The 14,326-nt window shown below is 41.7% G+C and overlaps 1 protein-coding gene across 1 annotated transcript in view; it reads left to right on the top strand.

Annotated features, from left to right (window-relative positions):
- The first annotated feature begins 3,116 nt into the window (after window positions 1-3,116).
- RAVER2 (ribonucleoprotein, PTB binding 2) overlaps window positions 3,117-14,326 on the top strand; it is a 53,748-nt gene continuing 42,538 nt past the window's right edge. Inside the window, exons 1-4 of the mRNA XM_045291745.1 lie at window positions 3,117-3,171; window positions 4,652-4,971; window positions 10,115-10,306; window positions 11,539-11,665. Of these exons, the coding sequence (XP_045147680.1) occupies window positions 3,117-3,171; window positions 4,652-4,971; window positions 10,115-10,306; window positions 11,539-11,665 (694 nt within the window). The remainder of the gene's footprint in view (window positions 3,172-4,651; window positions 4,972-10,114; window positions 10,307-11,538; window positions 11,666-14,326) is intronic.

Here is a 14,326-nt window from a genome sequence, read left to right as displayed (position 1 = left end):
AAGTAGAAAGCAAATGTTTTGAGAATGATGAGGGCAACAAATGTACAAATGTGCTTGACACAATGGATGGATGTATGGATTGTGATAAGAGTTGTACGAACCCCCAGTAAAATGATGAGAGAAAAAAGTGTCCTGGAGGGAATGAGGCAACTTGGCAAAGAGGCAAGGAAACGGGCCCAAGAGTGAGAGTGAGTGGGGACATCGTCGCTCAGCAAGTAACCAGCTCTGTGGACCAGGGCAAATTAGTTAACTTCTCTACTGTGGCAAATTTTAAATGTTACTGGTACTTGGTGGTAAAAATGCAGTAAATGTTAACTGCACAAGAATAATATAATTACTGTTCATTAGAGTATTATTATCATTGTTGCATGTGGTGTAAATATTTTGTTGTGAACCTAACATACCAGTACTTGTGTGTTTCCTTTATCTACTTGCCGTGTAGAGCATGTTGACTGTGCTGTAATCTGGGTCAGACCTCTTACCTATGTGATTGTGCAAATTCCATGAAAAATAGCAACTATTCGGTGTTATGAGTAAAAATTTCAAAGCCAAATATCCGTGCAATAACATAACATCGAAATTAAGTTCACTTCCATGTTGTATATTTGAGTGCTGACCATATGTAAAGCAACAGCTATGATATACAAACATATAAAGTACATTTCCTATCCTCAAACACTATTCATTTAACAAGAAGGATAAGGGAAGCAAAGAGGAAATCTACTATTTTAAGCAACCAGGTGGATGGAGGGCAGGATATCAGAAGAAAACAGTTCAAGTTGGATTAGTAATAGAAACAGAATGAGCCGGAAACCAGTTTAAACACTTTGGGATGTCAAGGCAAAGTCAATTGGACTATACCTTGGTGGTGGTTAGGTTGTTTCCTATTCAGCCGTCCCCAAGTTGGGAAAGAGTATTGACTATTCTGGGGATGATCAGAAGAATGAGAATGAACAAATGTGTTTTGGAAGAACTGCAGCCAGAATGCTCCTTGGCAGTGAGGACGGTGACATGTCATCTCATGTACGTTGGACATGTTATCACGAGGCCCGGTCCCAAGAAAAGGCGTCATGGTTGGTACTCCACAAAGCTAATTTTCCTGGAGTCTTGGGAAAGATTCACTTGTTAAAATAAAAGAAGAGGACCCGCAATGAGGTAGATGGGTACAGTGGCTGCGATGACGGGCTCAAACACAGCAACAGTGGTGAGAATGGTGCAGGACTGGGCAGTGGGGTTTTTGTTGGTTTGTTTATTTCTGTTATCCACTGCCAGTTAGATGGACTTCATGGCATCTGACGAGCAGTAAAGTTTGCAGCCTATGTTTATGTGTTCTATATGACTAAACTCTTAGTCTCTATCGGTGCAATGCTCGCTAAAAGCTCAGCACAGAGCACACAGAAAGAGAAGTACGCATAACTCTTATTTCAATAAGAGAGGCATGAACACTTCGGGAAGAGATCACTAAGGATATAGGTAGTTTAGCAAAGTGTAGTTAAGAAATCAGATGGTGCCCGGCTCTCCAAAAGAATAGTGTCTTGGGTCTTAAAGGATTGTCTTTAAACAATCAGTCATCTAAATGAGGCATCAACTAAATCCATATAGAAGAAGCACATTAACCTGGGTGATCCAGGGATTGCAAATAATTAAATCCAAATCCCAAAGAGGGAATAGTATAATAGTTAAGTATAATAGCTTACATTTTTAACACCTGGTTTGCAAAAGGCTGTGAATGCCAGTGGAAGCCCCAAGTCCATTTTCAGGGTTCCCCACATGGATGAAGCCTCTGGTGAATCCCTTCTGACCAGAGTCCAGAGATGTGAGGAGCCTTGCAGCCCGACAGAGAGCATGGTCATGGCAGATGTAATTAGGCTAACATGTAGCACCTTATCATTGGATCTCCCTTTTGACGCATTTTAAAGTTGTTTCAGTTTTTAATATTTTCTGATTTGTATTTGATTGAGGTTCTTCTGTTTTCTTTGATTTGGGGATTTTTGCTTGTTTCTTCTTTTTGTTTTGTATGTTTTTCTATACATGAAATCCAGGATAGGTAAATCTACAGAGATGGTAACCAGATTCATAATTACCTCCTAGGACCGAGGAGCATGGTAGGGAAGATTGGGGGAAGTGGGGAGCTAACAACAATGACTACAAGAAAGAAGAAAATGTTCTAAAATTAGTTGTGATTTCTCAGTACTTCTTAATATGCTGAACTATTGAATTGCCTGATAGTGAATTATATGCCAATAAAACTGTTTTCCAAAAGAGAGAGGCATGAACAAAGGATGGCCATTGTGAGCATTAACAAGAGAAAGGTTTTATCCTGTGGGAGAAATCTTTGGAAAGCTTCATGGAAGAACAATTCAATTGAGCTTCCAAAGGATGCTTATGATTTCAGGAGAAGTTTAGTGCTGTAAATGTCCCATGCTAGGCTGTGGTACCAGCACGAGCAGCCACAGTTAGAATTCCAGCTCAGTAAGATTATAGGCTATATGTAGAGGTTGTAATTGGGGGATATAATTTGATAGCTAAGTTGCTACCCAGTCTCTGAATGTCTTTATTAATAACGATTTCTGGAAGTTTTTTTTTTATGAAAGATATAGTTAGTGATGGTAGCCTGATATACTGGATTATCCACTAACTTCATTTGTATGTTTATTGAATCCTTGGTTTTGTTTCTTTCAGGAAGTTCATGATCTGTTACAAGACTATGAGTTAAAGTATTGTTATGTGGACAGAAATAAACGAACAGGTAGGATTTCAGTTCTAAGCATCTGATTTCATTTTGATTCTACATATAGTCATTCCAGAGAAAAAGATTACCTGTTCCTGCTTAAACTGGTCCCTGAAAAAATATTCACTCATGTCAAGGATTTTCCAAAACTAGCAGTTAAGTATCTTAAATTTGGATCATTTGGATGGATGCATTGTTCTGAGAGGCTGGAGAGATTTTATAGTAAATGAGTGTTTTCCGTGGACTCCATGGGCCTCAAAGCACACTTCTTGTGGGCTGGAAGACGTTGCTGTTCCCTTGGTGGTGGTTGCCCTGCATGCGCTGACTGTGCTAAATGAACAGAAGACGTTTCTTTGAGCATTAGCATCGCACTTGGTGTGGGGAGATGTCCACACTGCGAGAGCCGCAGGTGCATGATGACCACTTGCGAGAAAGAGCTGGTTGGGTGAAATGACAGGCAGGGTTTCCTGGGCTACTTAAAATCCTTCTCTCGCACTTGCTCGGCACCTGTTTGTCATGTGGTTATAGTTGGATTTGGGTAAACTACATGCTCATGTGGAGCAACTCCACTGTAAGTTCAAATGTAGAGATGGCGGAGGGAGGGAGAAGGGAGGAGAGTCTGAGGGGATGGAGGAAGAGGAAGAAGCATTTCTTTTAGAGAGCCATTCATGTAGAATTTGTGGATTTCCCTGATAGGTCTTCTTAATGGAGGAGGGCTCTAAACATTTTAAATAATATTGCTCAAAATCTTTGTAATATTTACATTTTGCAACAACATATAACAAGTTGATATAACTTTTAGTTTTATAAGGTTCATAAATATATTTTGTGTGCTAGTTCATTGATTTTAAATCTTATATTTGTATCATGCTTTAAATTTTACAAGTTTGCATATTACATATTTAATTTTTTCATGTATTCATTTCTTGATGCTGGAATAACTTCATTAGTTAGACAAGACAGATTTTTAAAATTGTTTTACAGTTTCAAAAGTAAACAGCATGCCAAAGATCATAATCCTGTGTTTTTTTAAATACCATATTGTCCATCAAAAGTATACCACATTGTATGTATGTGTATTGCTTCAATCTAATTAATCTTATTTAAGAAAACCATTAAACGAATTAGAGAATGAACTGCCCTCTTTTGGGGAATTTTAGTTTTAGGTTGTTGTTGTTATTTGCTGTAATTACATTGTTTCAGATCCTTATTATTATACCACAGGCTGTTTGGAATGTGTGTAGGGTGTGTGTGTGTGTGTGTGTGTGCGCACACGCGTGCTCAAGAGTTTCACTACGATCCTCAAATATTCTGTTATTTATATTTTAGTGTATATATGTATGTTTATGAAAATAAAAGCATATGTATACCTTTAGTAGTATATATAGTATATATAGACTTTATGTAGTCTATGTATATGATCACTAAAATAAAAATAAGCGAATATTTTAGTATCATAGTGAAACTCTTAAAATAACTCCCATTTTTAAAATTTGGGCTAGTGATCATGAAATTTGTTCAGTGGGGGAGCAGGGTGGTGGCGGTGGTGTCAGCGTTGAAAACTGGAATAAAAAAGAAAATATCAGGGAAAATATGAATTGCATATGGTAGGAATCAATAATCCTGTTATTTAATCTATATGTGTGTATTGGCTATCAAGTCACAGTTGTAAAATGTCTTTCTTTCTGAGGAACTTGGTTAGCAATGGAAAACATCAGCCTAGACAACGTTGTAATACATTGTGTCTTCTAATACACCGTTTCCTTCTAGCGTTTGTCACGTTACTGAATGGAGAACAAGCCCAGAATGCAATCCAGACATTTCATCACCACTCCTTCCGAGGAAAAGAGTTAGTAGTTCAGCTCCAGCCCACAGATGCTTTGCTGTGCATCACCAACCTGCCCATCTCTTTGACCTTAGAGGAGTTTGAAGAACTTGTCCGTGCTTACGGGAATATTGAAAGATGTTTTCTGGTCTACAGTGAAGTGACTGGCCAGTCCAAGGGCTACGGCTTTGTGGAATACATGAAAAAGGACTTCGCTGCCAAGGCTAGACTGGAGCTCTTGGGGAAACAGTTGGGAGCATCCTCGCTCTTTGCACAGTGGATGGATGTTAATCTCTTGGCCTCCGAGCTCATTCATTCCAAGTGCCTTTGTGTAGATAAACTCCCAAGTGACTACAGGGACTCGGAGCAGCTCTGGCACGTTTTCTCCAGTGTTCACAAACCTGTGTTTTGCCAGGTATGTGTTTTTAAACTGTCCATGTCCTTGTGTGGGTGCCACGTCCTGAGCCCGTGCCGGCCACGGCGACCCTGGGCACAGCAGAAGGAGACCCTGCCGGGCCCTCACCATCCTCACGGTCGTTCGTGAGCCCAGGTCGGTTGTTGCCGCCCCAGGACAGCCCGTCCCTTTGAGGGCCTGCCTGTGCTGCCCCTCTCTGTCAGTGGAAATGTGTGCCCCTAGTGTGGGGGTGTCTGTGCGTGCACGCATGTCTCTTTGTGACGGCTGTAAATACCACAGTAATCCAGCCCCGCTCTAGGCAGTCATGAAAACTTAATCCTCTGAGAGACTGAACATAGATTCCGTTTGCTGAAGGGCCAAACCGTTTTGTGATGTATTTATGAGAATCGGTAAGAGATTCTTGCTACAGAATCATAGAAACCTCTATTAAACTAGAATAACGAGATGTGAAGCCGTTGTTTCTCAGCTGATCCTCCATCCAGGTCTGTCTGCTCCTGAAGGCCGGACTTTCATCCCTCTGCGCTCTTCCCAAAGAGCGCTGCAGTCTCTGCTCTGCACCGGCCATACGCTGTTCTTTGAAATGCTCTCTGAGGTTCAGGAACAAAAAGAGACCGGTAGGGGCAAGATCGGGGCTGGAGAGAGGATGGGATAAAGCGCCCCCCACCCCCACCCCCACCCCAAGTCCTCCCAGGACAGCCCTGGCGACTCTCGAAGAATGGGTAGTGCCTTGTTGTGATGGAAGAAAATTCCTCAGTGCAACTCTCCTGGATTTTCCCCCTCACTAAGGCAGTTTTCAACTTTCTTAAACTCTTTTCAGAAGCCCTATGTCCTGTGTCCTTTGGAAAAACAATCTTATCACAATTACTTTTTTGGAACCCCCCGCCCTCCCGCCAAACCGTCTCCACAATCTTCTGAGCTGACCTCTCTTCCTTGGAGGGAGCTAGCCCAGCCGGTCCCCCTTGGAAGCCTCTGTTTGGAGCGGATCTCGTTGAAGGCCCCAGGGAAGCTAGAGGAGCCCTGGGGGTGTACTGGTTAGGAGTTGGGCTGAGATCCTGAAAGCCAGCAGTCTGAGCCGCTCTCCAGCCCTCGGGAGGAAGATGGGGCTTTGTGCACCCATAAAGAGTTAGAGCTGCCCCTGTGCGTTTCCGAGACTATAACTCTTTGCAGGGTCGCTGTGAGTCAGCATCGATGGCAGTGCCATTTTGGTTTGTTTCACTAGCTTGCATGCTTTACTGAGAGAACTTGTCTGCAGCCACGCGCTGACCCTCGAGTCGTAATTAAAGAGGCTGTGTTTGGAATAAACGCATGCGTATGTGTACCAAAACCTTAGTGGCAATGCTTGTTTGGCTCCCCTCATATTCTGTGTTATAACTGCTCCCCGTACAGATCTGTAACAGCTCGGAGAAGCTTTCTCTCGGGCTTGCGTTCATTTCTTTCTCCTTGGCCTTCTCACTTTCCACCCCCTTTCCTTCCCATGTTCCTTGCCTTCTTATTCACCCTCCTTTTTATCCCGTGTCTTCTTCGGCGTCTTGGTGGGCGGTTCAAAACCACCGGCCAGTCTGGGGGAAAAGCTGGCACTCTCTACCCCCATAAAGTGTTCCCGTCTCAGACACCTACAGGGGTAGTTCCTCCTGTTCTGTTGGTTTACCGTGAGTCAGAATGACGTGATGGCGTGGGGCTTTTGTTGCTGTTGTTTCTCTTAATCATACATTGTTAATGCTGGTCATTGGCATGTGTGTGTGTGTCTACATGTGATAAATGCTATCATCTTACTTTTTGACCTTTCCAATCCCAAGATAGCTATCAAAGAGAGCCTCCCAAACATAAGCATCCCAAAACTTTATGACGCCGGTCTATTTTGTGGCCAATTTCTTATCAAATCTTTGCCCAAGTTTTGAAAGTTGCTTTATCGGTATGCTGTTCTTAAACTCGAAGACGTGGATAGTGATACTCTTTTGAGAGTACATGATTTTTTTTGAGCTTTAGTTGGGGCCTTTGAAACCAAAACGAGAAGAAAAGGCCATCTAAGACAAATCGCATTGTATTATGCATTCCAGAGACGGAGGAGGCTCAGAGGCGAGCTGGTCGAGCTTCACACCTGGCACAGAAATATTTGCTAGAATGTTTGGGGCTGACTGTTCAGTTTCTGCTGAAACACTTCTAAGTGCAGGATGATTAATTACATCACATTAAACCATTACGTCCTAGAGTGGCTCTCATTGAACTGAAATTGCCCTCTCCAAAGCTACCGATGCTGTAGGTAGAAATGATTTTGCCTTTTGGAAAACTTAATGTGATATGACAACTTACGTGAGTGTGAATGTCATAATGAACCAGGAGTAGTAGCACGCACTTTACAATTTTTTCAAAATGCTGATAAATTAACTGTATGGGACTCTTTAGCAGCAAATCTATGAAACTTCAGACTCTTTTTTGGTTTTGGTGGATTGGTATAGACGATTCTGAAGGCAGTCTCTTATCTTGTATTTAAAAAAAGAACAAAATGACTTAATGTATTCCACAAATTTGATTCTAAACTCCTAAAACCCCAAAACCCACTGCTGGGGAGTTGATTCTGACTCAGAGCAACCTTATAGGACAGAGGAGCTTGTCCCCCATAGGATGTCCAAGGCTGCCAGTTGTCATGGAAGTCGGCTGCCACATCTCTCTCCTGCAGAGTGGCTGGGAGCTGCTCAACAGAGCACTTTAATCTCGGTGCCACCAGGGCTCCCCCGCTCCCCAGGTCCAGTTTGGGTTATAGGAACAATAGAGTTGCTAAAGGTCAATATATTTCCTGTCGCCCAGATTGCTGGGTAAAAGAACATGAGAAAAAGGCATTTGAGGACAATGTTAAAAGGCATGAAGAATGTGAAGGAAAAAAATCAATCTGATCCACTTATATAAGAAAATAGAAGGAAGTTAAGCCCCAGAAATAGAAGAAAGGAAATGAAACGGAACCCAGAAAGTATTTAATTTTAACACTAACTTATGAGATGCCACCCCCAGATCGACGCACTGTAAGTGTGCGCATGTCTTCCAGAGACGTGCCGGCTGTCACATTTGTCACTTTATCGTGTAAATGTAGTTAGGATACTTCAGACGGTTCTAAGCTTTGGGGTGTCTTATTTGTTCTTCCGTTTGCTCTTTGTAGCAGTCTGTACAGATCCAGGACTTCAGTATATTTTTACAGGTGGGGGATGGGACCGGACTTGAGTTCTCGTGGCAGGAGTGTATGTAAGGTACCTTCAGAAATAAAGGCTGTATGCTGCAAATGGGGCTTTCACCAACCTGGGCACAGTTTTCTTAAATAAGGTTTGCTTTCAGATACTTGGGGCCCTGGTGGTGTAGTGGTTATGGGTTAGACTGCTAATTGCAATATCAGCAGTTCAACACCACCAGCCAGCTCCTCTGAAGAAAGATAAGGCTTTCTATTCCCGTAAAGAGTGACAATCTCAGAAACTCAATGGGGCCAGTTCTACCCTGTTCTCTATGAGTTGCAGTCAGCTCAATGGCTGTAAGTTTTGTTTGAGTTTTCATATACTTATGAAGCCCTGGTGGCCTAGTGGTAACCGCAAGGTCAGCTGTTCGAAGCTGCCATCTGCTTGGCAGGAGAAAGCTGAGGCTGTGGTTGGAATGGACTCCGTGGTAGTGGGTTTGCTTTTCACTGTTGTTTTTGCTTTTTTCATAAACTTGGCCAAATAGTTCCCCTATCCTCTTCCCTTGGTAATAGGAACTTTATTTTACAAAGAGATAGGCTTAGGTAATTTCCCAGCGTGTTAGTCTGGGTAGACTAGAGGAACAAATCCATGGACACATATATGTGTATAAGAAAGAGGTTTACATACAAGAGGAATTGAACATTGAGAAAACATTGCAGCCTAGTCCAGATCAAGTACGTAAGTCCGATATTAGCCCATATGTCTGATGCCAATCTATAAAGTCCTCTTCAGACTCACAAAACACATGCAGTGATGCCGAATATAGAAGATCACAGGCCAGTGGGTAAGAAAGTCTTAGGTCCGGTGGCGTTGTAAGCATCTCAGCGCTGGCCGGGCTCTCTGTGCCTTCTCCGGCTTCAGAGGTCTGGTTGTGTCCATGTGGCTTGTCTTCTGCAACGTCTCCCAAGGAGTGGCAGAGAGAGAGAACTGTCTCTACTTCCAATGGGGAAGTACCAGATTTCCCAGAATTCTTAGGAGGAGGCCATGCCCACAGAAGTCTCATTGGCTATCTCCAGATTGACAGCCTAGACTCCACCCCTACTCTCTTAATCCTTAAATTGACACCAGATTAGGTCAATTAGGTGTCAGTATGTTTTACTGCCCAGGTATCTGGTGAATTTTTGTTTTAAAGACTTAATTACTCTGCCCTAATATTTTGCTACAGTTTGCCAATTTATATATTTATATATAATATATATCACATTTCTTTAATTTCATACTTTATTTTAAACGTCAAAATAAAATTACTGTAGTTCCTATACATTATACAAATACACATGTATATACATTATATATACTATAAAAGGACTCACTGCCATTAAGTTGATTCTCATAACAACCCTAGTGAATCTGTGTGTGTGTATACATATATATGGTATGCATATAGTGGGCCTGTATCTATCTATCTATCTATCTATCTATCTATCTATCTATCTATCTATCTATCTATCTATCTAATCTATCATCTATCTATCTACTCACTGCCATTGAGTCAATGCCATAACAACCCTATAGGACAGGGTAAAACCCCTGTGTGTTTCTGAGACTATATAACTGTTAATGGGGTTAGAAAGCTCTTTCTCCGATATCTATATAGCTATAGATATTGGAGAAATATACATAAGATATATATATCATGTATAATGTCTGAGGACCACAGTCATTTGGGTTTTGACTTTTAAAGCGAAATGAAAACCAAAGCACTGAAAAGAAAAGACATGATGGAATATTGTCTCTCCTCCTGTCTCCTGGAAGAGCTTCAGCTAAGCATATAGTAAGCTTCTAATTTTCAGAGGAGAGAAGTACATTTTGTTAAGCCAGCATCGTGCTCTATACTGCATTCATGCTTGAATTTGGAAGTGACTGATTGTAAGTAAAAGTATCTCATACCAGAACGTCCCTTTTAACCACATGCATTGTGTCAGCTCGCACAGGATGAAGGTAGTTATGTTGGCGGCTTTGCAGTGGTTGAGTATCACACGGCAGAGCACGCGGAAGAGGCTCAGCAAGCAGCTGCCGGCCTGACCATCCGGGGAAGCAAAGTCCAGGTTTCCTTCTGCGCGCCAGGGGCCCCGGGCCGGAGCACGTTAGCCGCGCTGATAGCAGCTCAAGGAGTGGTAAGCTTCCGCCCCCTCCTTAGGCTATAGAGGTCATGCTGTCGCCCCTGTTTTCTGTGACCCATATTGCCAGCCATTCTTTTCTTCACTCTCACCGTCATTTCCTCCAGATTTCCCTTTGTTGGCTTAGACTTGCAGTTTGCCATTCTGAACTGGTCTAGTCACCCACTTCTGCAGCCAGCCTTCTGTGCCTTCTTGGAGAAAAACAGTTAGGTGGCTTGATGCCACTGGAAATGCATGGCTGCGTTTATAGCTGGCCCTCAGTGTTGCCAACAAATGGTTAGCTTATTGCTAATCAGCTCTTTTCCATTTTCAACACCACTTCTCTCAAACCTTCGTTTTATTCTCATTTCTCTATTCTCATTTTCTTTTCCTTCCTTTCTTTTTAAAAAAATAATTTTATCGGGGGTTCGCACAACTCTTATCACCATCCATCCATCCATCCATTGTGCCAAGCACATTTGTACATTTGTTGCCATCATCATTCTCAAAACATTTTCTTTCTACTGGAGCCCTTGGCATCAGCTCCTCATTTCCCCCCTTCCTTTCCCACCCTTCCTCCCTCACGAACCTTTGATCATTTATAAATTATTATTATTTTTGCATGTCTTACACTGTGTGTCTCCCTTCATCCACTTTTCTGTTGTCCATCCCCCGGGGAGGGGTTTATATGATCGGTTCCTTCTATTCCTATTTTCTCAGACGTGTATGACTCCTACTTTATAAAAGCTGCGCTCAGTCATTCCACTTTTCTCACACCTGCCAGCAAATGCATCACCATGTACTCCCTCGCATCTTTGACTTCCTTCTCTGCCCTTGGGTAACACAAACTGTTACACACACGCTGCTAACCAGATGGTTGGAAGTTTGAGTCCACCCTGAGACATTTCTGAAGAAAGGTGGCAACCTACTTCCCAACATTAAGCCATTGAAACCCCATGAAAAGCAGTTCTACTCAGACACACGCGGGGTCACCTTGACTTGGAATTGACTCAACCTCGGTTGACAGTTTTTTCTCTTTTCATGCGCTTCACAGCTATGTGTTGGGTATCTATAAGGTGCTGCTGTTCCTCTGAGGTGCCCCCAAGTCAGTTCCAACCTGTCCTAAGCAAATTGTATTTATCATTAAATAGGTGCTATTAGATCAATGAGACTTTCTAGAGGAAAATATGAAAGAATTACTTCTGCATTCATGGGTGTTCTAATGTTTCCTACTTCTGTGTTCATTGAAGATGCACAGTAGTCAAAAGGGCTTACTTCCAGAGCCCAATCCAGCCCAGATCATGAAAAGTCTAAACAACCCTGCCATGTTACAAGTTCTTCTACAGCCCCCGCTGTGTGGACGAGCTGTTAAACCAGGTAAGGGGGTGTCAACCGAAGGGTCACATGCTAGCGAGGACTTAATCTTTCCTTTTTACTATAAATGTTCAATATTAAACCTTTGGTGTAGCTTCTAGTTGACTTGAATTTATAGACTAGGTAATAATTGACTCACTATTGTATAATAATCTATATTAATAAAGACTATGATACTATTCTATATAACACTTTCAGCTGAATTGCTTTGTTAAAAAGTATTAGAAATGTGTTTCCTCTTCCCTTTAAAGAGATTACCAGCTTTATTTATTTTTTAAAGCAGTTGTAGTTTTAGAGAAAACTTGATCAGATAGTATGGCGCGTTCTCATATACAAGGGAGGGGACCTCAAAAAGTTGGACAATTTTCATTTTCATTTTCCATGAACTTAAAAAGAATGCTCTTCCTTCTGCCCCTATAGATGTTAAGCCAAGCCCAGACTCATTGCAGTTGAGTTGAATTCTGACTCATAGGGACCCAGAGTAGGCCTGTTTCATGGAGTTTCCCAGACTGTAAATATTTACAGAAGCAGACTCACCTCGTCTTTCTCCTTCCTATGCGCGCAGGCTGTCGGGGATGAGTCATTACGATGCACTGGTATTAACTGAAGTCGGTAGTTTATGTCAGGGTTCATTTTTTGTGTTACATATTTCTGTGGGAATTGACAAGTACATAATGTCATAAAACCATCATTATGGTACCACAGGTGTTACCACCCTAAAAATATTTTCCGTCCTCTACTAATTTATCCTTCCTTCCTCCTCCTGGCTTTATCATTTAGTGTAGGTTTGCCTTCCAAAGTATCATATTGTTGGAACCATATGTCATCTTTTTAGACTGGCTTTCTTTTTCTTATCAATGTGCACATAAGGTTCCTCCATGTTCCTCTGTGGCTGGTAGCCCATTTCTTTTTATTGCTGAGTAATACCCCATTTTGTGGCTGTATCGGTGATTTGCTAGGTGATTTGCTTATCCATTAACCTTTTGCAGAACATTTGGTTGCTTTCAGTTTGGGGTGCTTATGAATAAAGCCAGGCTAATTCTTCATGTATAGGTTTTTGTGAAGATATAAGTTTTCAACTCATTTTGATTAAGTACACAGGACTATGATGGTTGGATCATAAGGTAAGGCTATATTTATTTAGCTTTACTTCCAAACCATCTTCTGAAGTGGCCATTCCATTTTGCATTTCCATCAGCAGTGAATAAGAGTTCCTGTTGCTCCACATGCTCACCAGCATTTGATGTTGTCAGTGCTTTGGAGTATAGCAATTCTGATGGGTGTATAGTAGCAGCTCATTGTTGTTTTAATCCTCCTTGTGTTAGTCTGGGTAGACTAGAGAAACAAATTCATAAACACGCATATGTATATAAGAGAGAGTTTTATATAAAGGGTAATTTTACATTAAGAAAACATCCTAACCTAGTCCAAGGCCATGAGTCTGATATTAGCCCATATGTCTGATACCAATCTATAAAGACCTCTTCAGAGTCATGAAACACATGCAATGAAGCCAAATGCAGGACGATCACAAGCCAGTGGGTAGAAGGTCTTTGGGTCCAGTGGCGTTGTAAGCATCTGAGTGCTGGCAGGGGTCTCTCTGTGGCTTCTCCGGCTTCAGAGGTCTGGTTGCATCAGGGCAGGTCCATGTGGCTTTTCCAGCTCGGGACACTAGGGTAGTTCCTTGTGTCTTGTCAGATGCAATGTCTCCCAGGGAAGTCAGTAGAGAGAGGGAGGTGTCTCTTGCCTCCAAGGAGGAAGTACCAGATTTCCCAGAATTGTCAGGAGAAAGCCATGCCCACACAGACACCTGAATGGCTATGATCTGATTGACAGGCTAGACTCCACACCTACACGCTTAATTCTTAAATTGACAATTATGTAACTACCACACTCCTTTTTGCCGTAAAATTGTTTCATTGTATAAAATATGGCAAAGACATTATTATTTCATGAATTTCAAGTAGTGTGCTTCTATTTTAAATTTTCTCCTCAAAGAACTTACCTTTTGAACTTCATATATATAAAGATAAATCATATAAGGATAAGTCAAAAGATACTGCTATTTAACAAAAATCTGAATAATTTTTGAATAATATGAATAAAAGTATGAATAATAAAAAATTTAAAACCAAAATATGAATATGTGAAGCTGTTATTTTTCAATAAATCCTCCATCTAAGTCTTATAAAGGTACTGTTTCCATCTCTCTAATCCAGGGGTCCTCAAACTACGGCCCACGGGCCACATGCTTTGCGCCAAGGACATTTATCTGGCCCGCTAGTTGTTTTTGCCCCGTTTTGGTTTTTTTACTTCAAAATAAGATATGTGCAGTATGCATAGGAATTTGTTCATAGTTTTTTAAAATATAGTCTGGCCCTCCAACGGGTCTGCGGGGCAGTGAACTGGCCCCCTGTTTAAAAAGTTTGAAGACCCCTGCTCTAATCCTTCAACAAAGAATTCTACACTCTGTGATTTTCACCAGTTTTGGCACCCTTGAGGAATGTTTTCATTAGAATGTATTTTTGAGTTTGAGAAACAAAAAGAAACGTGAAGGGGCAAGGCCTGGCCTGCCAGGTAGATGGAATTCTAGTAGAACAGGACTTAAGTACTTTCAAACAATGAGCAGGTGCCTTATTGTGATGGGGAAAAAGAATCCTTGTT

The sequence above is a fragment of the Echinops telfairi genome, unplaced genomic scaffold (assembly GCF_000313985.2).
Source record: "Echinops telfairi isolate 266 unplaced genomic scaffold, ASM31398v2 ScPeMD7_443;HRSCAF=831, whole genome shotgun sequence".
Classification (NCBI taxonomy): domain Eukaryota; kingdom Metazoa; phylum Chordata; class Mammalia; order Afrosoricida; family Tenrecidae; genus Echinops; species Echinops telfairi.
Note: the sequence above shows the minus strand (reverse complement) of the source record. Positions and strands in the feature narration are given on the sequence as shown.